The 24,591-nt window shown below is 30.6% G+C and overlaps 3 protein-coding genes across 4 annotated transcripts; all 3 read right to left on the reverse strand.

Annotated features, from left to right (window-relative positions):
* Positions 1-7,003: 7,003 nt before the first annotated feature.
* Positions 7,004-10,951, reverse strand: LOC145120913 (uncharacterized). 2 transcript variants are annotated; one of them, XM_079056702.1, is made up of 13 exons: positions 10,699-10,951; positions 10,472-10,571; positions 10,240-10,327; positions 9,989-10,088; positions 9,820-9,893; positions 9,550-9,621; positions 9,392-9,469; positions 9,199-9,323; positions 9,049-9,121; positions 8,881-8,942; positions 7,715-8,089; positions 7,537-7,639; positions 7,004-7,457 (listed from the first exon to the last, which is right to left on the reverse strand). In XM_079056702.1, the coding sequence occupies exons 2-13, from the start codon at positions 10,549-10,551 to the stop codon at positions 7,239-7,241; spliced, it is 1,449 nt and encodes a 482-aa protein (XP_078912828.1). In that variant the 5' UTR covers positions 10,552-10,571; positions 10,699-10,951; the 3' UTR covers positions 7,004-7,238. The 2 variants fall into 2 exon arrangements, with proteins under 2 accessions (XP_078912828.1, XP_078912827.1); XM_079056701.1 differs by having other exon boundaries at positions 10,711-10,950.
* Positions 10,952-13,616: 2,665 nt separating this feature from the next.
* Positions 13,617-15,877, reverse strand: LOC145118514 (uncharacterized protein At4g37920). Its single transcript, XM_079054213.1, has 6 exons — positions 15,644-15,877; positions 14,874-15,235; positions 14,635-14,803; positions 14,301-14,545; positions 14,001-14,188; positions 13,617-13,883 (listed from the first exon to the last, which is right to left on the reverse strand). Exons 1-6 carry the CDS (start codon positions 15,771-15,773, stop codon positions 13,724-13,726), a joined length of 1,254 nt encoding a protein of 417 aa, XP_078910339.1. The 5' UTR covers positions 15,774-15,877; the 3' UTR covers positions 13,617-13,723.
* A 2,489-nt stretch (positions 15,878-18,366) lies between these two features.
* LOC145122649 (membrane-anchored ubiquitin-fold protein 6-like) lies at positions 18,367-20,351 on the reverse strand. Its single transcript, XM_079058211.1, has 3 exons — positions 19,975-20,351; positions 19,022-19,192; positions 18,367-18,656 (listed from the first exon to the last, which is right to left on the reverse strand). The coding sequence occupies exons 1-3, from the start codon at positions 20,102-20,104 to the stop codon at positions 18,601-18,603; spliced, it is 357 nt and encodes a 118-aa protein (XP_078914337.1). The 5' UTR covers positions 20,105-20,351; the 3' UTR covers positions 18,367-18,600.
* Between the last annotated feature and the right edge of the window lie 4,240 nt (positions 20,352-24,591).

Here is a 24,591-nt window from a genome sequence, read left to right on the forward strand (position 1 = left end):
TAGCTTCGAGTTGTTCGAATCTTGTTATTAGAGAAGTCATCGTTTGATCAACAATATATAAAAAATAGTTTACTTTAAATTTCTCATCGGCTAAAAGTACGACATCTTGATTACTTGAATTATCATCAAACTGTTTTTTTTATGAACGAGACGCTTTTGAGGGAACACTAGATCAATATTCATTTCAATCGAAAGTTCATTAGCATCATCAATTTCCTTAAATAACCTTGATTTTCTAAACTACTCGAAGGACTCAATTAACATATTTACTTCTTTAATAGCAACATCGACAAACATATCATTTGATTGTAATTTTTACTGACCAAGTTCACGGTATATAATATTTTAGCGTGAGCTATTGGAATTGAAACAAAACATGGGCTTTTGTCTTTGATTATCGGAATGCCAATTGCTTGACAACAAACTAAATCGTATGTAAAACTGACCCCTTGACGATATGGATCATGTGCATCTCCCACCTCGTATACCCTCAAAGACGCCCCTGATCATGTAAAAAAAAGAGATCTATGAAGTAACAAATTTTGTGAATATTCAATTATAAATATATTGTGCACATTTTTAGGGCAAATTGTATAAAAAAAACACTAAGGTTACATAAAATTTTGATTTTGACATTGTGTTTTTTTTTCTTAATTAAATCACTAAGTTTACAATTTTGTTTGAAAATTAACCAATTGACCGGTTGCTTCATGTTTCATGTTACTCACTTGTTGATTAGGCAAAAAACTGGTATAGCTTCCACATATGATCCTAATTAGCAAACGTATGGGTTATATTAAATCATTAAATAGATATGTACTCACTTTTCATTATTTCTTATTATTTTCTTCTCTCAAAGCATCACGACTTTGTGCAATGGATTTAAAGGTCAATCAAGTGGTTCATCATCTCATAGTGGTGTAAGCAAAGGCAAAGAATGTTTCCCACTGTCACATCACTTAAAGGAAACATTTCTTGTCTTGTTTACATCATTTTGGGATGATGAACCATTTGAACAACTTTAGGAAACCATTGCCAATTGTGATGTTTTGAGACAAGAAAAATAAGAAGAAATATGGGAAAGTGAATACAGATCGATGTTAGGGTTCAATTTAATTAAAGTGTTTGTCAACTAGAATCATATATGGAATTTACATCAGTTTTTTGTTTAGTCAGCAAGTAAGAAACATAAAACATATAAAGCAAACCGGTCGGTTGGTTAAATAACTGTAAACTGAATGACTTAATTGAGAAAAAAAACATAATGTCAAAATCAAAATTTTATATATATTTAGTGTCTTTTATGCAATTTGTCCTAATTTTATAACTTAATTTACATAAAAGATCACATGAATAATTTTTCAGAGAAAGAGTTTAAAAGGTAAAGTAACTATGAATTTCTTTAGTTGTGCAAGTTATAATATCACTACTTTCAATTTCATATGTAACTTAAAAGATTCTTAATTTGAATCTGAATATAGTCTTTAGCAATTACATTAACAATAAAAACACTATTCACTTATAAATAGCTTTAGAGTACAGTATATTTAGAGGACTTGTCGTTAAAGCTTTTTTTCTTCTTTAGCAAAGATGCACCTTTTGGTGCCTGTTCAATAACCTTCGGAAAGCAACACCATTTAGGAAAGAAAAATAAAGTATAACCACCTGTCACTCATAAAGATATTGTGAGATGAAAGCTTAATTTAACACAAAAAATCGTGAAACGCTCATGTTTCATCCCCGAAATGAGCCTTATTTACTACTTAGGGGTATTTTGAACAGTGTCATGATTTAACTACTAATATTTTATTTTTTTAGGATCGAACAATATGAGTTTTATACTTTTTTCCAAATAACAATTTTCACATGTTTATTAAGCTCACCAATAATCATTTTATATCATGTTTTACAGTTAGTTTTGTTATATTGGGTGACCAGTATGGAAATCCATGAGAAAGTGAGGGAAGTTTTGCTTCAAAGATGATTTTCTAATCATGGAAATCCACCCGAACACAACGCTCATACAATATCCGCGATTTGGTGCAAGATGTTAGAACAATAAAGTGTGAATATGCCATCAAAGAGTATTTAATGGGGAATTGAATTAGGTGTTAAGGAATAAGCTTTGATGTTGATTCAAGATAAAAACCTTCCAATGTGAAAATTAAGGTAAAATATTGGTGGAAGTATATTGTTATTTTAGTGTTGGACCTTAATTGCTTCATGATATGGAAATTGGTTAATTTCGATATTTACAATTTTTGGATATTAAATTGACTTAAAACATTTAAGGGGTGTTGGTAATTAGGGCATTTCCAATTAAAAAGATGAATTTAATTTTATATTTTGTCTAAGTAATAAGTTTTGCCTAAGTAGCAACATAGGGGTAAGTAAAAAAGATAACAAATCGTAGTAGTGCATGGATGATTTCAAGTGTGGGGGCTAAATACCAAGCTTTGAGATGAATAACCTTTCGAGGTTTGTCATGTGGGAAGGAAAGAGTTTTTTATGCTTTTGATAGGTGAGATGAAATCAAGATTTATGTCCAAGGAAAATTGTGTGGTATTGATTATAAAAGCATCAAAGTTCACATACGATTCCTTAAGTTAACATATGATTCCTTTATGGTATGAACACCACTCCTTCGAGTTTTGAATTTTATGATGAGAAATAGTGAGAAAATTGAGTTTGGATGTTAATTTGGGATTGAATTAGTAAATAATGTTTCAATTGGTATTAGAACACCGGCTTCTGCCTTGATTAACCCAAACAATCAAATCCATTCATTTTGGTTTCTAATGTGATTAGAGATGATTGGATATTAAAAGTTGAAAACAAAACTCGAGTTTTGAATGAAAAAAATAGGGTTCTAGTATGTTTGTTACGATCGTATGTGGCTTGTGCCTAGCCTGTATATGCCTTGTGTTTAGTTTTGTGGAAAACAGATAATAGTACTACCTTACAAATATTTTTACCCGAACAGTGGTAATACAACCTTACAAAAAAACTTTAGTTCATACAACTTTCACATGATGAGAAAATATGAGAATTTTTTGTGGAATGGATGGTATGGTCTGCAAGTTGTAATGAAAGGACCCTTTATATGGGAAATGAAGTTCTAAGTGATCATATTTTTTAGAATTAGGAGTGTGATAGTTTTATTGATTCCTCAATCGAGATCGAGGTGAGCACATAGTATTTTAACAAACATGTCTCATATTACCTCGTACTTTCAATTTATATATATTTATTTAATAAATACTATATATTTCTAGTCACATTTCATGTACTTATATGTTCATCATACAAGCATTGACACATATGGTTGACTAGTGTCGTCTTGTCAAGGTGTATGCACAGTTGTGAAAATATGAAGAAATTTTGGTGCATTAAAATGAAATAGTCTTGTATGCATAGTTGTGCAAATTTGAGTATGTTAAAAACTGTTAAGATGGATATGAGAAAGAATGATCTTTGCAAGCCATGTAATTGCTTTGGATGACGTAATGTACCTTATCGTCTTATCCCTTATTAATATGAATAAATATAGTGATGATAAGTGGACCCTTATGGGGGAAGGTGATTTAGGAGTACATCCTCTACAAGGAAGCTACAATATAAGGATTCATGTCCCTTCTAAGTTGTACGAGGCATACATCATAAATATTAGAATGTATACGTGTACCTTAGGGTTGTACAATATCTGAATTTAAGTTTCAACTCGTATGAAGTTGAGAATATATGGGTTCGTTAGTGTTATATAATAGAATGTTTCATTCGAGATTAAACCTCATATAAATAGAGATACACAAAATATCTAATCTAAGTTCTAAAAGGTTTGGGCCTAAACCCTAATCACTAACATCCCCCTGCAGTTTGATCAGGAGGAGACGATTAAACTGAAAAAACATAAAACACAACATAAATGAAGACAGCGGCAGCGACGGTGGCAAAACTCTAACGATGGTGGCTAACAACAAATACTCGTTGGAGAAGGAGAGAAAAGAAGTGGCGGCTAACGGTGATTCCTTTGTATAAGAAGATAGGAGTGGCGGCGGCAGCGATCATCGAGTCGGCGGCAAAGGAGTCCAGAGAAAAGCAGCGAGACAGAAAGAGAGCTCGAGCTGCGGCAGAAGGAGCCTATTCCGACTGACTCAAAAAAATAGATCTGAAGAAGAGGCAAATTGAGGAGAAGGCAGAAAGCTTAGAGCCTGGAACCATCCGACGAGGAGATATAAGCAAACGAGACAGTAGAAGAAGTTGAGGTAAGAGCCCTAGTTTGGTGTCGACGGCTGTTTTATCATTTAGGAGGAGAAAAAATAAACGAAGGGAATATGAACCATAATGAAGGCACCTCCGATGACTATGAGAGAATGTCTTCGGAGGTGGAGGGCGACGGTAGCGGGTTGTTGTCAACGGTAGGATTTTAACCTAGATCTCTTATACCATGTTATATAATAGAATGTTTCTTTCATAAATAGTGAGGTTAAACCTCATATAAATAGGGAAACATAAAATATCTAATCTAAACCCTAAAGGGCTTGGGCCTAAACCATAATCACTATCAGTTAGAATGGTATAGTATGAATAGGTACTATTATGTGCCAGCTAGTATGTGACATTGTACAAGCATACATATAAGAGTGCATGTACATACTGTTTTAAAATGATGAGTTTAGTTTGAGGGGAAAATGACTTATAAGCCCAACAAAGTTTCCAAATCGTTCAAAATAACTTCAGTTGTGTTTTGTCTGTTCAAGAACACCCAACAAATTTAACCTTTTGTGTAAAAACTCAACTAACTTACACTTTTGTTCAATTCTCATTAGGGTCAACCGGCTAATGAAAGTCAACGAATGACATGGCTTACGACGTGGAACTAAATATCGGTAAAATGACTTGTAAGACCAACGAAGTTTTGAAAACGTTCAAAAAAACCTCCCAATCATCTTTTGTCTGCTCAAAAAAACCCAACGAACTTAACCTTTTGTCTAAGAAAACCCAATGAACTTAAGCTTTTGTTCAGTTCTCATTAGAGGCAACCAGATTCATTAGGTATACAACTAGTTAGCAAATGACATGACATTATATTTAATGACATGGAATAAACAGATTAGAAGTGTCCTTTATATATCGATTTAGGGCTTGGATAAAAGAAAAACGAACGACGTCTATGTTCGATCTCTTGTAATGGCTACTTCTTCTTCTTCCCCTCAACCGTTGATGTCCAACTCAAGATCTACAAATAATATATTTAATGATGCAAACCCTTGTGGATGTGGACGCCCTTCTCGGATTTGGACATCTAGAATGGAGGATCATCCAGAGAAAAAAGTCAGGGCTTGTTCTAACAGATAGGTAAGTGTAATGACAAGTAAATGCACCTCAAGGTGCTGCCGAGGAACTGAAGGACCTTCTCGAGCACAGGATAGGGATGTCATTCAATTACAAGAACTTATAAGGACATGATAAGCTTTCAATTACACTTATTTTTCCTAGCTAAGTTCCTAGCTAAGGGATGTCATTCATGTTTGGCATATGTGATTAGTGTCACATAAAAGGAAAGAAATAAAGAAGAAAAATGTTTTGATGTGAAAGATATGATGGTGGGAAATGGCATTTCGTTCTATGTACAAACATTTTGAATTTTTTGTGATGTCGTTTGGTTTGAAAAATGCATCATCCGCATTAATAGACCTTGTGAATTGGGTTTACAAACCATTTCTTGACAACTTGATTATTGTGTTTTTTATGATATACTTGTCTACACAACGATCGAGAAGGAAGACAATAATCTTTAAGAGAAGTAGCAGCACTCGAAAGAGAAAGAACATAGGGTATAAATCTTGATATACTAAGGGAGACTGACTTGTAAGTACCCTATAGAGGACAAAGAGATATCTAAGTGATGATGTTCTGCGGGATTGCAATAGGTTCGATACTTTTATTGAACCCTCAATCGACATCAAGGCGATACATAGTATTTTGATGTACATGTTCGTATTTATACATTGCAAACATGTTGATAAAAAAATAATAAGAAAGGTCGCATCTTTTTTGGTTTTATCTCTTTAAAGGATTTTAACTTATTTCAGCTTATGACTTTTACTTGTACGGTATTTCTCGGATTTCAACTTATTTTAGCATTTAACTTTTATTTGTAATGATACCAAACACATGCTTTTGAAGGATGAATAAAGTTTTAAAGATGAAGGATGAATGAGTTTTGTTTTAAAATATATAAATGTTTTGCTTTATATGTATATTTATCATTTCTAACCAGGCTTAACATGTGTTGGACGAGAAGAAACCTTAGTACTTGCTACATGGGAAGAGGAAGTTTATAAGTAGCATAGACTTTATCGTATTGTCTTTGTTTGACTGGATATTCCCTCGTATATTTTTTAAAACAATGTTTTGATTGTTTTAAAACTTTTGATAAAGTTTTATTGGGACTTGTGCTATTTTATAAAGTTTTTAGTAACTTTAATGGTCTTCGATTTTGATCATTACGAGCATTTTGGGTCGTCGAGTTTGCTCATTTTATCTATAAAGATCCTTTCTTGAATCATCCAATAAAATAGACATGTGTGAGGCTTATATCATATTATGTCATGTCCTAGTTAAATCTATTCAATCAAAATAAATAAATAAACTATCCTCTCAAAATAGCTCTTTTACTTCGCAGAGAAGGAATGTGTAATCTTTTACTTTGCAACTGCAACCAGTTGCATAAAGGCACCACAAACTAGTTCCCTGTCATACATACATTATAAAAAATGTGCTAAAAGTTTTTTCTTTCTTTACTATTAAAATCTAATTAAAAAGATGATCCAATTCTCTCTCACCTTTAGTGTGTGTGTGTATGTATGACAAAGTTTCACACAGTTGTAAACATATTCCATCGTTTTGCTATATCATTTAAAGCATATATATATATATATATATATATATATATATATATATATATATATATATATATATATATTATAATATGATAACATTGTTAGTAAAATAGACTACTTCCAACTAGAATAAAAGCCTCCATATGTACAAATATCGAATCATTTCCTATTTACATGCATGAATTTTACATTCACAATTTTTTCTTTTTTTTTTATAATATAAATTTTCCCCAATCTTTCCAACAACCACTTTACTTAGTTGACCTTGACCCCAACGAAGTATCTGAACGTGAGTAAATGACCATTATACCCTTCTCAAAAAGAAATATCAACTTACTTCTTTGTTGCATCAATAAACATGGCTCGAGTCCAATGTTCAACATCTTCAGTGTGGGATGGAGGAGGAGGCAAAGTAGGATGCTCCACCAGATCCCACCCTTCTGTAAGTGTTTCTTTTTTCCCTCCATTCTGGTTGTGGGCCCCAGTAATCATATCATTAGCATAAAGATAACTAGAAGCAGAGCTCGAAAGACTTTTATCATGTGTACTTCTCTACATATCAAAATAAGAATTAGCAACCATTACTATTTATAAAAACTTGAATTTATAGATTAAAAATATATATATATACCATAGAAGATGAAGTATGTGTGCTTTCAAGTAAAGTAGTTGATGAGATAGCTGAATTCACATTCCATACAGAATAATTTAACTGCTGAACTTGTTTAGATGATCTAACAAAAAATATTTGTTAGGAAGGAGTAAAAATGTAAGTTGAAGAAAAAACAAAGGACTAAAGACGTACATACCTTGAACAAGCCATTTTCAAGGAAACAGCAGTTCTAACTTCTTTAGAGGAAGAAAGCATGGCTAACAATTTAGCAAAAGCTTCAAAAGTAGAAGCATCAGGAGGAACTTCAAGGCATAAAGAGTTGTAACAATAAGCAGTTACACAGGCGACACTTTTTTTCAAAAGTGAAATTCCTTTTTGCAAATCCATGTGTGTTTCAAGGGAATGAGGAGATGCTGAGGTGTAACTGAAGCTACTAGAAGATTCCAAACGAGCCTTCTTTTCTGATTCCATTGAAGCAACACCAAAATTACTTGAACTTTTGTCTGACCATGATGTTTCTACACCCGTTGTGCAAAAGTTTTGTCTAGGGATGAAAAGTGGATACTCATTGCTGCATAACAAAATAGCAACCTACTTTCATTCATTTCTTTATTAATTATTATAATTTATATTTTATAGCATCCTACTTTCATTTCTTCCTATTATTGATTTTTCAAAGTATTGATTTTATGAAACAAATTATTTAAATTGTTTTCAAGTTGCTAATGAACCCGATTTATTGTGTAAAAAGGTAAGGAACTTATGTTTCATTTACGTATTTACACTTTTGGCCCAAGTTTTCAAATTTGTTACAAATTTGGTCGGATCTTTTTTTTACAGATTCGCCACAAACTTCTTTTCTTAAATTTAGTTTTTTTTTCAAATTAAAAAAATAAATAAAAAAAAATTAAGACTTTTTGCACAAACTTCTTTTACACACTTTTTACAAATTGTTTCGCTTTCACAATCTTTTTATAAAAAAATACAACTTTTTTATATTTTTTAACAACCTTAAAAAAAACAAATTATACAACCTTTTTAAACATTATTAACTCTTTTTTCACTTATGTTGTAAAAAAAAGTTTCAGAAATCGTGTAAACAAAGTTTAAAAAGTTAAAAAGGTTGTCTATAAAAAAAGTTTTGAAAAAACTGGGACTATTTTGTAAAAGAAAAAAGTTCGGACCAAATTTGTAACAAAATTTAAAACTTGGGCCAAAAGTGAAAATACGTACATTTGAATAGTTTGTTTCATAAAATCTGTGATAACCCAAAAGAAAACTGAAAGTAGAATGGTGGTAATTGACAAAAATGAAAGTAGGATAATGGAATGGAATCACTCATTCCATTCCTTTGTCCAATACCTTCTAGAGGAAGGACGTGCATCCCAATAAGAATCGCGTTGCCATATACGGGAGCATGAACCCTGCATCAAAAATTGATACCGGAATATAATCACTCATTCCATTCCTTTGTCCAATTCCATTCCATCATACATAATATAAACAAAAGGTGATGAGAAAAGAAATTACCGCAAAACCTGAGTTATGAAGTGCAGGAGCACCAACATTGTGAACAATCAGATTAAGAAGCTGCACCATATATCTGTTGCATTTAATAAAAATAATAAAATTAAAAAAGATAATTCAATATATATATCATAATTTAATAAAATTCCAAACCCTAAAGAAGCAGCAAGCTCATCTGAAGGGACAGAATGTGGATCAAGTCCCCTTGGTAATTTTGCATTGCAAATTTGATCATATTGTCCACTCAATCCATCTTTTCTCTCTCCATCTATATTTACCTGCAACCATTGAATATTTACAAATTTGCCCTCCATCATTTAATGGGAAACAAGTGAGAAATATGTACCTTGCGTTGTGGAAACAATTTGCATATTTGTTTGATAACAACAGATTGTTTATGAAGGCGTTCTGATGTAATTGCCATCTGTATGTAATATATAGAAAATAATAATAATAATAATAATTTTGAAAGAAATTGAAGGAAGTAAATTTAATAATTCTTACATGACCAAGGCTTTGAGTGCATATAAGATTAGGATAATATTTTTCCAGTTGCTCTTTTCTGTTCTTTTCCAACTGTAAATGGAAAGATAGATGATTAAATTCTCCTTCAGTGTCTTAAATAAAAGAGCTAAATGCACAATTATGCAACAATGTTTCACTTTTTTCCTAACTTAAGCAACAAATTGCATAAAATGAGAAAAAGGTGAAACATTTTGCATAAATGTGCATTTAACCTAAAAAGAAAATAAAAAAACTAAGAGATTTTTATACCACATCCATGGCTGATTCAAGCAATTCATATCTGACTTTTAAGTCAGAAGTTGTCTTTTCAACTTTGGCTTTATCTGTAAAGCACAAATTAAGTATAAAATGATCAATGATTTAATAATTAACAATATCACTTGCACATATTAACTACAGGCATATTATAAAATCTAACCTTTTGAAAGTTGTTCTTTACGAAAATGGAGTTTCTCTCTCAATGTGGCAAGTTTCTCATGTTGAAGGATTCTCCAGCTAATTTGATCATCTGCCTTACTCTGAAAAAACAGAGTTGGAAAATTAACTCATTTTTTAGCAGCAACAAATAAAGGGAAAACAGTATGTAAAAGAGTATGAAGAAATCAAACAAGTAGAGAGAAACATAAAAAGCAAATTAATCAGAAAAACAAGTTCTGGGGTTGATTAAACCTTTGCAACAAGAACTTCACTCAATTTTGAGTATAAAGAATCTCGACGACTCTTTAATGATGTCAAATTTGTGCCATATGAATTCACCCTGTATAAAGGAGATACCAATTCAAGTTTCAAAATTCAAATGTAAATCCACTTAGGGAACAAATGGAGTACAAATTGATGCCTGTTTGAGCTGAATTGCTAAATTAAAACACTACAAAATACTAAAAAAAATCGTAAATTTTACCTGTAATTGACACAAACCGTACAAATAGAAGCAAGATTCGAGTTCTCGCAGAAAGCGCAAGTAGAGGATTTCCTAGTCATCGTCCTTGAATTCTGAAACCCTAAAAAAAAAATTTACGCAATGACCAATATCAAGCTAACGGATTACAACAATCACTATACAGAATTATTTGAATAATATAAACAACGAATGCAGATATTCCAATTGAAATTGTTGAGAAGAGCTACCAGATACGTTACCCCAAAAATCGAACAAGAACACCGCCCCCCTTTAACTTTCTACAGAGTTGATCATGTAGGGTTTTGCTATCGAAGACGAAATTGCTGAATACATGCGATTTATACGCTGTAGAATTACAAGTAAACGAGTCTTGATCTAGGAATTTCGAACATTTTCAATTTTTATAGTGGTCGATAATCGGATTTGGGTGTTACTTTACGTGAAAGATGTATATGAATTGATATATACGAGTCATATCCAAGACTAAAACGACCAAATATGGTTTAATATTGTTGTATAACTAAACCAAAACATTATGAGACCCCTCGAGTAAGTTACACTATTTTTTTCTTTTTTTGTCAAACGACTAAGGTTAAAGAAACTATTAAAATGTATAAGTATATAGGATACGAAATCAAAAAGAGTTACCTAAGTTGGTGAAATTTGAAAGTATAGATATTATGTTGAAATAATAGGTAATATTTATCAAAATGACCACATTTTGTAAAGATATATCATAAATAACCACATTTTTAGAAAACTATAAATCACCGTAAAAATTAAATTTTTCGAACTCCATTATGATTTTTAATGTCTGTTTTTTCTTACAAAAAGCAAGTTCGAATATTGTTTTTCTGAATTTTCGAAATTAAATTGTGATTTTTAGACATTGTTTTCGGAAAACGGGGTTTGAAATTTTCAACTTTAAGTAGTTTTTTGATTTATCTGATGTGTTTTTGTAATAAAAATGTACAACTTGTTTCAACTTCCAATTTTTCCGGATGTCATGGAAGGCAATATATCAGTTTGGAATGTCATATAATTGTTTTACAGTATACAAATCATTTTAGTGTAAAATATACATTTAGGGGGAAAAAATTATCTCAACTAAGTTATCATTAAAACAAGAGTTGTCATCAGGTGAACAATTTGGTCACATGGGAGTTGCAAGCCAATGAAGTCCAACATATATTCGGAATAACTGTCTCAAGAACGAGTGAAACTTGATCTTAATGATAGAGTAGTCTTAAATAGAGCCTTGTGGGTCGATTTGTACATATGATTTGGCTAGGAGTTGGAAGAAGACATAAAGGTCACAAAAAAATAATAATAATAATAATAAAACTCGTTAAGTGTCTTGAAACTTGTCGAGGTGATAACAAAATTACCAAAGATTTAGGAATTTATACTTACTTCTTGGTTTGATCACATATGGTGAAAGTGTGTTAGAGACTATTTTTCACATGAGTTGTTATCTTTCAAAAAGTAAATATTTATTTCCAAGTTTTTGAAGAAATTGTTATTAAACAAATTAGCATCCTTATAAGGAAATCATTTCAACATATACACAATCCTTTCGAGATTGTGATATGAATGCATTGATTTCAACAATTTATTATGCATTTTGTGAAGTATTTATAATATTTCTACAATGATTTCATATAATTAAAGAATTTGGTATCAAATAACACATAAGTTACATATAACTAACATATACTTCTTAATTTAATAATATCATAGTTTTAATAAAGTTCCATACAAAGTACATATTTTTTATAAATTTATGTTGTCTAAAGAATTAGGAATTGATATATTCCTTTCTCATCGATGACAATTCACATGAAATAGTAGTCATCTACATACTTTCACCTAAGTAATCCTTAAACCAACAGATACATGAAACATTCTTAGTTTTTCGGAATAGCATATGTTGGCGAATTTATCTAAGTCCAATATGGCTAGCCGACATGTTTGGATCACATCACATTACCTTGGAGTGTTGTCCAAGGTTTTCAAGTCTTCCTTGAGCCATAAGGAATGCTTTTGCATGGAAAGTATTGTTTGGTTATATTTAGGAATTCTAGTTTAATACTAATAAGTTTTGTTAAGTACAAATATGATAGATTCATGTGCAGGCCCGTCCCAGAGGGGGGCAATCGTCCAGGGTCCATCTTTTAAAGGGGCCTAAATTTTTTATGGAAATTGTTATATTTAAAATATAGTACATATATTATTGAGTTATTATAAAAAAACTTGATGACATTTATGTATTTTAAGGGCCCATCTTTTTCTCTCGCCCTGGGCCCAAAATATGTTTAGAACGGCCATGTTCATGTTATAAGATTTAGAGATTGAAGCTTTGAGTGATTTTCTTCAATAAAGATTCCAGCGAGTTTTAGGTTGCATATTTTTTCTGATTTTGTGTTTCTTCTTTAGCATGTTCAGGGACACCTCACAAGCTTTTTCATTTAATCAATGAATAAAAAAAATCCTTCGCTAGATGTCCTACCAGCACCGACATCAAGGTTGAACAGAGGATGACGACAAACAGTGTGTTTCTAACTTCAAATCTCATGGTTGGTGGAAATAAGGTTTCAAGTAGTAAACATGTTCACTCTTCTTAATTTGATGATCGTTAGAATATGAAAAAACTGAAAATTTTGATAACTAAAATATTAATGACATGTCAAATCTTCACGAGTCTTGAACTTGTTCTTGAAGTTTCGAACATATTTTTCAAATTTCTTCAAAGTTGTCCGTGTAGTACATATTATTTTCGAATAAGTTCTTCCCCTTTATTTTGGAAATATGTTTCTCTTTTTCTTTGAATAAATGGTCTTTCTTGTTAATTTCAAACAAGTTTTCACTATTATTTTCTTGAACATATTCCTCCTTGGTTATAACTTTCAAACATGAAAAACTTTCAAAAACATATTAAAATAGGAGAAATGCTTACTTCCATGTGCAAATAGTTCAAATAAAAACATTCTCCAAATGTTTTTACAATTTTCAAACATGTTCTTAGCGTGGGAAGACATTTACAAAGAACAACAAAAAGAAGTTTCAAATAACATTCATGTTTTTTTTTCTAGAAAAGATGGTTATTTTGTGATACTCAAATACAGAGAGTGGCAATACTACTGTATAATATGCACTTTCCAGATCATATAAACACCAGAAACAAAGTAACACCATAACCATGTTTACAATATTCAAAAATTTATTTCATTTTTTTAGTGTCTTCTATCAGGTTTACATGAATTTATCTCGTATCAACTTTTCAATTTCTTCCATTTTTTGAATGATTTTAGGGTTCATAAGATCCCGAGCTTCCTTTACAAGTGTCCCTTCTCTACTAAAATGGTAAGCATTCACCACAGCCTTAATCCAAGTATGTAGTTTTTCAGGTGTCCTACAAAACCATATAATAACAAAATTTTGAACATATTAAAATCAGCATCCAACTATTTTTCCCTATGTTTACATTGTGTGATAAACTCATAAATGTGATAAAGACTAGGTTACATACGTATATAAGTTATCGAAATCCTGTCCTTCAAGCTCATCACCAGGGGTAAAAGCGTCATTTAGCGCACATAACAACCTTTCGGGATCTTCAATAGTAAGAAGATATTTAACAATTCGGACCTCTTTTGGCATAAGTCTTTGAAGATTACCTCTTGCTGTCATGTACAAATGATACAATATGTCTTTTACCTGTCATAAGTCATATGATTCAAAAATGGTTCATTCAATTCCATTCCAGTAGGAATTACTGATTCCAATTCCATTCCTTCCCCAATTCCATCATTTCAAATTAACCACTTACCTCATCTTTCATCATGTTTGTCTCCTTTGCAGCTGACCAAGCTTTTGTAATCATTAAAACCAAAGCTGAATCCAATTGATTTTTTTCAGCTAAATTATCAATCTTCCTACAAGCAGCATCAACAGAAGGAGAATTTATAATATCTTGAAATTTTAATTCTGCAGCATTAATTGCTTCAATGCTTTCTGTTGCAGTATCATAAGCTTCTACAGCAGCCAAACATGTGTTCCCAACTTTTGCAATCACTAATCATAACAAAAATAAATAATTTTTTTTATTAGCAAATAGCAACAACACAAATAAGCAAAAAAAAAATGTGGATCGAGTTTCTCACCATTTTGTTCTCCCTCATTATCATGATAAGATTCTGCAACTGCATGAAGATGCATAAAGAATTCTTTTGTGAAATCTTTTCGTCTCTTAGCAACAATATTACCAATTTCAGAAGGCGAATTTTTAACAACTTGTAGAAGTTCATTATGTCTTTGCACATCTTCATCAACCTGTACATAGTTTAAAACAAGTGTTACACAGTTGGTAAAATGTCATATATACCCTTCAAATATGAAATACCTCTTTCAACTTTCTTCCAAGTCGAAATAGCTTGTGCTTCATTCCAGGGTCATCTTCTTTATCTGCTCGATCTTGACATCTTTCAAAGAAATGAGGTCGGATGGTTTCCCATTCCTTGCTAAAAGCTAACAACCTTCTCCAATCAACAGGGTTAGGTTTGTCAACCATGAAAACTTCAATCAATTTGTCACAAATTCGAATCATTTTAGGGTCACCAGAATCATTGACATTCTCTTCACCAATTTCAGATGTAGATTTCATGGTAGAATCGTTTGGTACAGCAGTTGCATGATTTGCATCACCGACAACAGCTTCAACTGTAAAGTTAGATGGTTGCAACCTTTGCGAAGTCAACTTAAGACCTGTAAAGTTAGGGTTTAGGGTTTTTCTCAGTAAATATCAGAATCATAATCCCAAACATCCAAACATCTATAAATTTCTTGTTGCTGTTGTTGTCGCACTGTAATTCTATGAGCGAAATATGCATCCTACTTGGTCAAAGTACTAATTGCTTCTGGTTTTCAACATTATTTTCATGAATTGAAAAGTTTTCGCACAAAAATGTCAATAACTTCGTTGAAATCGTTAAGTTACTAGAGATCGAGAAAGTTCTGTTGATAAAAACTAGTGATGAAATTAATTTGAAAAAAATTCAATTTCTGATATTTTATTTTTAAGATTCCAATTTCCGAATTCGTCAAGAGAGCTGAGTAGGTAAACAAAATACATGTTTCAGATATAGGAAACAATGAAAGGCGGTTGAAACTTACTAAGCCGAAAAGATGATTTTCTGTTTGAAATTCTGATGAAAGAGGAAGAACATTCTTTGGAGGTAGAAGTGGATTGTTTGCAGGTGAAGGAGCAGTATGAACTGAGAGACGGGGATGATAGTAATTCCATTAATGAGTTCGGATTAGGGTTTCAAGAGAGAAAGCAGAGACGATAGTGAGGAATGGAGACGAAGAGAAACAGAGTCGTGAGGTTTTGGGTGAAAATGAGATTTAGATTGCCTTTCAAAACTATTTTTTGTCATCTTTTTAGTTTTTTTTTTTTTTTTTACAACTCTTTTTGTGTGTTTTTTAAATTTAGGGTTATATTAAAAAAAAATCAACAAACAATAGTAAATGAATAGTATTTAGGATATATTTTATTTATATTCGATATATCATTAAAAAAATTAGTTTCTCATTACACCAATTTCAACATGATAAAATGGTATTGAATTTTATGCGTCGATGTTCATGTCATTCAATATAACAAAACCAGATGATCTAAATCTATCATGCATCGATATTAAGTGTTGAGTAACATCCAACGTGACCGAATTATCCGATTAGAATGCATTCTAATAAGATACTTAGAACACATGCATGTTGAATACAATTAAAAAAGTTTAGTGGCATGTTAAATACTATTAAAAGATAAGTAAGGAGCAAATTACTTAATATTGATTGTTATTTTATGGCATTTACCCTTAAATTGATCATGTTGTGTTTGTAACATAACATTTATTGTATCTATATTGTAAATTGGACTAATGCCATAAAATGACAAGTAACAATATTAAATTTTCGCTTTAGATTACTTATCTTATAATTGTATTAAATATGTCACTATTTTTTAGTTCACATTAGAGGGCGTATTTTAATTGTATTCAATAGGTCACTATTTTCTTTTTGGGTTCACATTAGAAGTCATTTCAAGGAGATAATTATGTCATATCGGAAGCTATAATAACCAAGGTTCTAAATAACGTGAGACGTGACTTGGCGGCAATGTAAAAGTTAAGTCATGACAAGCCTTGGCGAGTCATGACGTTTTACAAGGCGTGACTATTTTCTACATATTACAATAGATAAATCATATAATTATTGATTTTTATCAAGTATATCAAGTTTTAAGAAGTGTTATATTAGTATTTAATATAAAAAATTAACAAAAACTCAATTATTTTAGGCCCGATAAAAAAACAAAAAACAAAAAAACTCGCGCCATATTGCGATAAGGCGCGCCTTGACACGTTATTTGGGCGTCGAGCTTAACAAACCCGCATTTGATGTTTTCGTAACGGCTACACCACGCCTCACGCCATGGCACGCCTTGAAGCACGCCATGACGTGTTTTTTAGAACCATGATAATAACACAATGTCAAAGCTAAATATACATATATGTCATATTTTAATGTCACAATTGACATGAAGTGTGATTAAATATAGAGATAACGACTTAAAAAGGTAAATATATTTTGATTTATACACATTTTGGTCACTGAGTTTTTTTATCAACATTTCCCCTTCAACATGTTTAACTATATATATTCAGTCCTTATGACCGGCTACTTCAGGTAAATCGGAAAAATAACTTAATAGGGTAATATATTTCTCAATTTGTACACATTTAGTCCTTATTTTTTTTGCACATTTAGTCCTTAATATTTTTTTTGTTGCAAAATAAAGCATTGTTGTTTTTGTACATATTCAGTACTTATGACCGGTTTATTAGGTTTTTCCTCATGACATCTTATGGAACAATCATTAATGAGGTGTTCTAGGTTGTTGATGTTTATGACCACTGGGACCTCAGCTGCTTAGTTGTTTATGTTTTGTGTTTCGCTTAGATCTTGTGTTCTGAACGGCTTAACTTCTTTATACGATCTTAAATTGTAACGATATTTATACCCACACGTTCGTATTTGAGTCTACAACAACTTTTGTTTAGATTACTCCAAGTTAAAAAGTAGTATATTTTTATTTATGACCTTTATACACATGCGTTCTTTATGAATATATATATGATTTTTTTATAAAATCGTAAATAAAAATATATTACTTTTTAATGGGAATAATCTAAGCACTTGGTTGCTTAGATCTTGTGATTTGGCTTAAAAGAGTATTCCGAACATCGTAACATTTTCATATGATCTTAGATTTTAACGATCTTTATATTCACGCGTTCATATTTAAGTCTACTACAACTTTCGTGTAGATTACTCTCGTTAAAAAGTAATATATTTTTATATACGATATTTATATACATGCGTTCTTTATGAATTATGTATTAACGTTTTTTTATAAAATCGTAAGTAAAAATATATTACTTTCTAACGAAAGTAATCTAAACGAAAATTATAGTAGACTCAAATACAAACGCGTAGATATAAAGATAAACGAAAATTATAGTAGACTCAAATACAAACGCGTAGATATAAAGATTATTAAAATCTGAGATCGTATGAAGAGATTACGACGTTCAAAACACAAGACCTAAGCACCAAGCAATCGAGGTCGTAGTGGTCATAAGCATAAACAACCCTAAACACCTCATTAATGATTGTCCCACGTTTGATATCGTGAGAAAAACTTAAAGAAACCATTTCATTTGTCGGTAAATCTAGAGGGTCATTTTAATTTATGATGTATATAAGAAGCATTCTTTATTTGTATTAATTCTTATATAAGTATCTTTAACAACCAAACAATCAAACCACGAATATGATATAAGACAAATTAAAAACAAATGATTGAAATTTCTTATCTTTTTAACATCTTCTTTTCAATCTACAAAGCTTCTATACCGATTCATATACCAACATAAAATCATATTTTCCTTTTCTTTTTCCCTTTCTGATTTTGAGAAAAAGATTTAAGAAAATTTGTAATGATCAAAATATAATAAACCCTCCAAGATCCTTTCATCTGAAAGCTCAAGAAAATCGATGTATAAACTTCACAGAATCATGCATGAACAACTGCTCGTTTTGGGGGAGCCATCCTGCAACTTTTCTGTTGAAAATTCAAAGAAAAAAGTGTTAGAAATGTTGGTGTGTTGACTACTACAAACTTGGTTTGACTTTTGAGGTCAAATAGAACAAAAAAGTTGAAATTCGAAACTTAAATGAACTTGTTATAATCGTCTACGTATAATAGAAATTGTGTGTGTGTTCAAAATTACAACAACTAATAACAAATCTTACATTGTTCTTTCGTGCATTGAAACCATAAAAATTTAACAATCTTTTATAACCACAAACAAGCAATCTTAAAGCAAATAAATCATCAAAGCTCCCAAAGATACTTTACATTATATGTAACAAATGCTATATGAAATGAATTTAAAAGATTTACTAAATTTGTGAAGGATTTTTTACCACTTTTTTTATCGGCCATTGGAGGGCGCATAACAATATGCATAGTGATGACACCTCCTGGGATTTCGCTAACATGAGATCTTGATTCAGCAAGAGTTTTGTTGTTTTCAAGAATCTTTCCCGCATTTATAAGCTTCACATCATTTATTGTTTTAGGCGCGTTTTCTTTTTCTGTCAAAAAAAAAAAAAAAAACACATAAACGATTGAATATCAAGAAACGATTATCATCATTTCCTTTCATCACATAAAATTTTTTGCTTTTTGAGCAATTTTCAAGCTAATATCACTAAAGGTCTTGTTTTTCAATGTATTAGTAATAGTGTAATACTATGGAATTCACGACATATAATACTACATAGCATATAAAGTTAAATTTTCAGTTTCCTGTGAAATTGTATGAGTGTGAGATTTTCAATCTTAACACAACAAACATTGACCAATAATCAAAACGTTTTTTTAAACAGTAAAAGTTGGATGTTGCGATTGTGTAAGATCGATCCTAAATTAAGTCGTGAAAATGAAATTAGGAGATAATCATTAACGTGTAAAATTTCTTGAACAAAAATAATTGGCACATATCTAGTAATCCCATTTCGGTTTTGGATAACTAGTTTATGCAATCAATTCAAAATCTTTCTTTCTCCAAATTCATAAACTTTCAACAAAAATAATCTAAATTAAGGATTAATATAGAAAGTAGAAACCTCATAAGCCAAATTATACAATAACCGACTTGAAAATATGTGATTAGAGTAAATTTCCATTAGTAAAAAAACGAGGATAAAATTCAAGATTTATAAGCAATCAAGGCTCCACTAATACGACAACCAGTAGTAGATGCAACTTTTAAAGCGAAACCCCAACAAGATAACGCGAAAACAAAATTAGAAATTCTCATGAAAAATCAAGAAACTTGATAATATATTGATCAAGATGATGATATTGAACTAACCTTTGGGCCATTGTGAAATAATTTTCTCTTTTAGAGATCCGACAGTTGTAACAGAGCTGTATTTGCTAGGTCCGATATCGCTACCATCAGCTAACCTAAATTTGACATCAATCAGTTCGTCAGCCGCCATTGATGAACACCTCAGATTATCATAACCCAGTTCGAATTATTCAAAAAGAATTGGAAAGACTGTCTTTTTCAAGTGGGTAAAGTTAAAACCCAAGATTTGGTACTAAAAATCAATCATACTAATTAAAAAGAGATGAGAAATCAATGGATCGACAACAATTTTTGTGGGTTTCAATAGATTTGAAGATAAGGAATCGAACAAGAAGAAGAAGAAGAAGAAGAAGGAGTTGAATTAAAAGGGAATGAATGAGAAGGTTTCTTGAATGGAGAAAGAATAAATTTGTGCGAAATGGGAAATTTATGAATGATAAGATTGGAATTTGGAATTTGGAGCGATGGTGGGATCTTTTTCTTTACCAATGAAGAGGTGTCGACATGCCATGAGACAAGGCCACGGACTTCTTTTTAAGAGTTGGCTCATTAAAATGAGCAAAATGGAAAGGTATTACTTGTAAAATGTTATTTTAAGCAACTATTTTACAACTTATTATTATCGATAAAAGTTTCATTTCTTAATTATTTTACAATATAATAATTTTTTTACATAAATTTTTTTACAAACTACGAATAATTTTGAATTTTTTTATTCTTTTATTCAAAATAGTCATTCATTTTATTTATTTGTTGCAAAAAATTTCATATTTTTACTAAATATTAATAAATCCGTAAATATTATATTTTTTGTTAAAATATCATCGAACAAAATTTATAAATTATTGTATTCTTATAAATATCATTAATATAAACCAATATAGAACCAGCCACTTGGTAGAGATTTTGTCTCTTAGATTGAAAGTTTCGAATTATAATTCATTTATTGACGATTTCGTGATATTAACTTCTAAGTTCTAACTACTAACCCCATCCTTAATAAAAAAAATTGTATTATAAAATAAATGGTGGTTATATAATAGACTAATAAAAAATTGTATTATAAAATGAATGGTTGTTATATAATAGACTAATAGTTTCTAATATATATATATATATATATATATATATATATATATATATATATATATATATATATATAGCGTTGTTGTAACACTTCTACCTTGAGCATTTTAGTATAGTTTTTTTTATTGCTTTAATTTCTAATACAAATTACGTGTAGTAATATTGTGAATTTGGTAAATATTTTAATATTATAGAATAATTTATGTTTTTTAAACAAAAATATTGTTTAAAAAAACATAACTGGCAACCTTTTTAGGAAATAGAAACCTTTATATTTTTCTTAATTTTTTGTTCCAAACAATTTAGCAAGTTTTCGATAAGAATAATTGTCAATTTTTTCAAAAAAGAAAAACAAATGTAACTTCTTTTCCCAAAAAAAACCCTCTCATAATTGAAAAATAATTTTTTTGTTTCAATTTACTTTTATTTTAACTCATAATTTCCTTGACCATATTGTTGTTGATTATCTTGATGTAGGTTTGATTGTACTAGGGATGGCAATTTATGACACGACACGACAAAAATATACGACACGAAACGAAATTGGGATGAAACTAAAATTTGAATTCGTGTTCGTGTCGTGTTCGTGTTAGCTGTAAAAAACACGATGTCGTGTCGTGTCGTGTTCGTGTTCAAAATTCGACACGAAATTGACACGATTTAGTAGTTTTTTATCGTATTTTTCGTGTTTGTCGTGTTTATCGTGTTATATTTCATAAAGTATTCATCAAATAAACTAGATTTTAGTATATGTTATATTTGTCATGTCGTGTCGTGTTTGTCGTTTTTTAATTCGTTCGTTTTCGTGTTAGTTAAAAAAAACACGACATCGTGTCGTGTCGTGTTCGTGTTACAAAAAACCTTGTCATGTCGTGTCGTGTCAGACAGAAACACGAAACGATAGCACGATTTGCCACCCCTAGGTTGTACATTTGCTTGTTAATTTCGAAACCGAAGATTTTCGATCAACTAACTTGTATACATTGTATCACAACTTGTTTCATATTTGTTAATTTGGAGACCAACGGTTCTATGTTGTCTAATTTAAAGACAGGAGATTATGTGTTTTCTAATTGTAGGTTCTATGTCTACTAATTTGAAAATAATTTAGAATTCAATTATTGAGAAATTTCTTTACTTACTATTGCTATATGACTACGAATAAAAAGAAATTGAGTCCCACATAAATCTAGTATGATCATTATGGATCAAACCATTGAAATAATAACAAAAAATGTTAAATATTAAATTATTACTATAATATTAAATAATATATATCATTTTTTTGAAATAGATTAACATTTTAACATTTAGATATAATTGCTATTAATATTTATCTATTTTATTATAAATTTTAATGAACTTATGATTATATATATATATATATATATATATATATTCAAAATTATTTTTTATGCAATTACCTAATCCGTATACTCCCTATCTAAGCCAAATATTCGATACTTCATAGGTTACCGATATAATATCGTATAACAATGTTTGTATCATTTAACATGAACACACATACACACACAACTAACTGCACCGCATCCACACATATCCATCTTCACCCACACTCATTCGATCGACCCTTATCCCTATACACCAACTGACCCCACATACCCACCCCACCCCATCCCCATTTACTTGTCTACACCCACCCTATGCTCCACATATCCATTTGAAAATGTTTATTTTTATGTTGAATTGTATATTAAAATTTTGTTTTAATTTATGTTCAAATGTGTTAAATATTGTACTGAAATAATAAATAATAGAAAATAAAAACTAACAGAAAACATACATCCAAAAAAACTAAAATAAATTTTGTACTCCTTTTCTCATTATTAAAATTAAAAGTAAGAAAGAACAAAAATCTACAACAAAATACACCCTTATTCTTACTTGGAGACCATTTTTCCTATCTTTCCACCCCGACAAAAGTTTCATCAATTTGGTTACATCTTATTAAAATTATGGTTTATAAATAATTAAATATTATAAAAGGGCCATTTTGGTGTAGTTGTTTTCGTATTTAAAGATTTCGGTTAAGGAAATCCAAAATATCTTTGGGGTGATGACAAATTAGAAGCAATATCATGAATAAATTATAGTGACCGTGGATTTTGGATGGTGCAATATCTTGAATAAACTATAATGACCATGGGTTTTGGATGGTTGACAAGGTTCAGTCAATGATTTTTCTAATGTATATGTTAATCTAATTATTAATTCAAAGTTGCAACTTGCAACCATTGAGCCGGCATTTGTTTTCTTCAACTCTCAACACACCTTGTTTTGTCAAAATATACTACAAGAATACTTTTTGGCAATGTTTTAAAAACCGGTTTTTTAGTTGAACTGGTATGGTGACCGGTTCTCGGTTTAACCGGTTCGACCGCCGGGTGAACCGGTTTCTATATTTTTCATGTTTTTTCTATTTTCCTACACATACAATACATATAGAAATTATGAATTTGATGTTTACAAGCTCAAACATTAAAAATACATATAAAAATAAGTTGTAGATGAATCCAAATACATTAAAATAACACATAACCATAAGTTTTAGTGTTTTACATCAATCCATATACGTCAAAAAGAAAATAAACTATAATACCGAAACGAAATATAGTTTTTGATGAATACAAAAACATCAAAAGAATTTATAACATTTACCATATGTTTTTATTTAGAGAAACTAATTAGATTTAAAAAAAATACCAAAGTTTATTATGTAAATGGTTTTTTTTCATGTTTTTTATTCGGTTTAACCGGTTTATTTTGACCGGTTCAACCGGTTTTTTCTAAAAACCGGCCGGTTCAATCTGGTTCAGAAATCAATGTAAAACCGGTGATAGTTGAACCGTTCCCTCTCCCGATTCCCGGTCCAACCGGTTCGACCGGCCGGTTCAAACCGGTTTTTAAAACATTGGTTTTTGGTATAAGATTTGACAATTACTTTGATTTGTATGATAATTAGGATATGTTTAGCTGGCATGAATCTATTTGAAGTAGGAAAAATTGGAATCTAATTCCACCCATTTCTCATGTTTGATTCAAGTTTTTAAAAGTAATTATAATCCTAAATGAGTTCGATTTTCCATCAATTTAGAGAAAATATTTGTACTCCTAAGAGGAACATGAGTAAGATTGAGAAAACTGAACGGAAAAAACAAACATTAACATTAAGTTAGTTCATACTACTCCACTATCCTATATTAAAACTTTCATACTCTGGTATATAAGGTAATATCATAGTAAAAGTTAACTTTTTCAAGTCTAACATCAAACTATCTTATCACTTTTTTTAAAGGCGTCATCTCTTCCTCGCACCTTCGATGGTGACATCCTTCGTCCGCCTAACCATAGTCGTCAGTTGTCTACTCTCCTTTGTTTATAAACCACCACCAACTTCTTTTACTGAACTTCTGAACACTCACAATGAATTCATGATTATTGTGTACGATATCATGTCCAATAATGGCAGATCATATGTCCAGTGCAACATCCCTACTTCCATGATCATCA

This window comes from Lactuca virosa, chromosome 6 (assembly GCF_052849685.1).
Source record: "Lactuca virosa cultivar CGN04683 chromosome 6, Lactuca_virosa_CGN04683_v6, whole genome shotgun sequence".
Taxonomy (NCBI): Eukaryota; Viridiplantae; Streptophyta; class Magnoliopsida; order Asterales; family Asteraceae; genus Lactuca; species Lactuca virosa.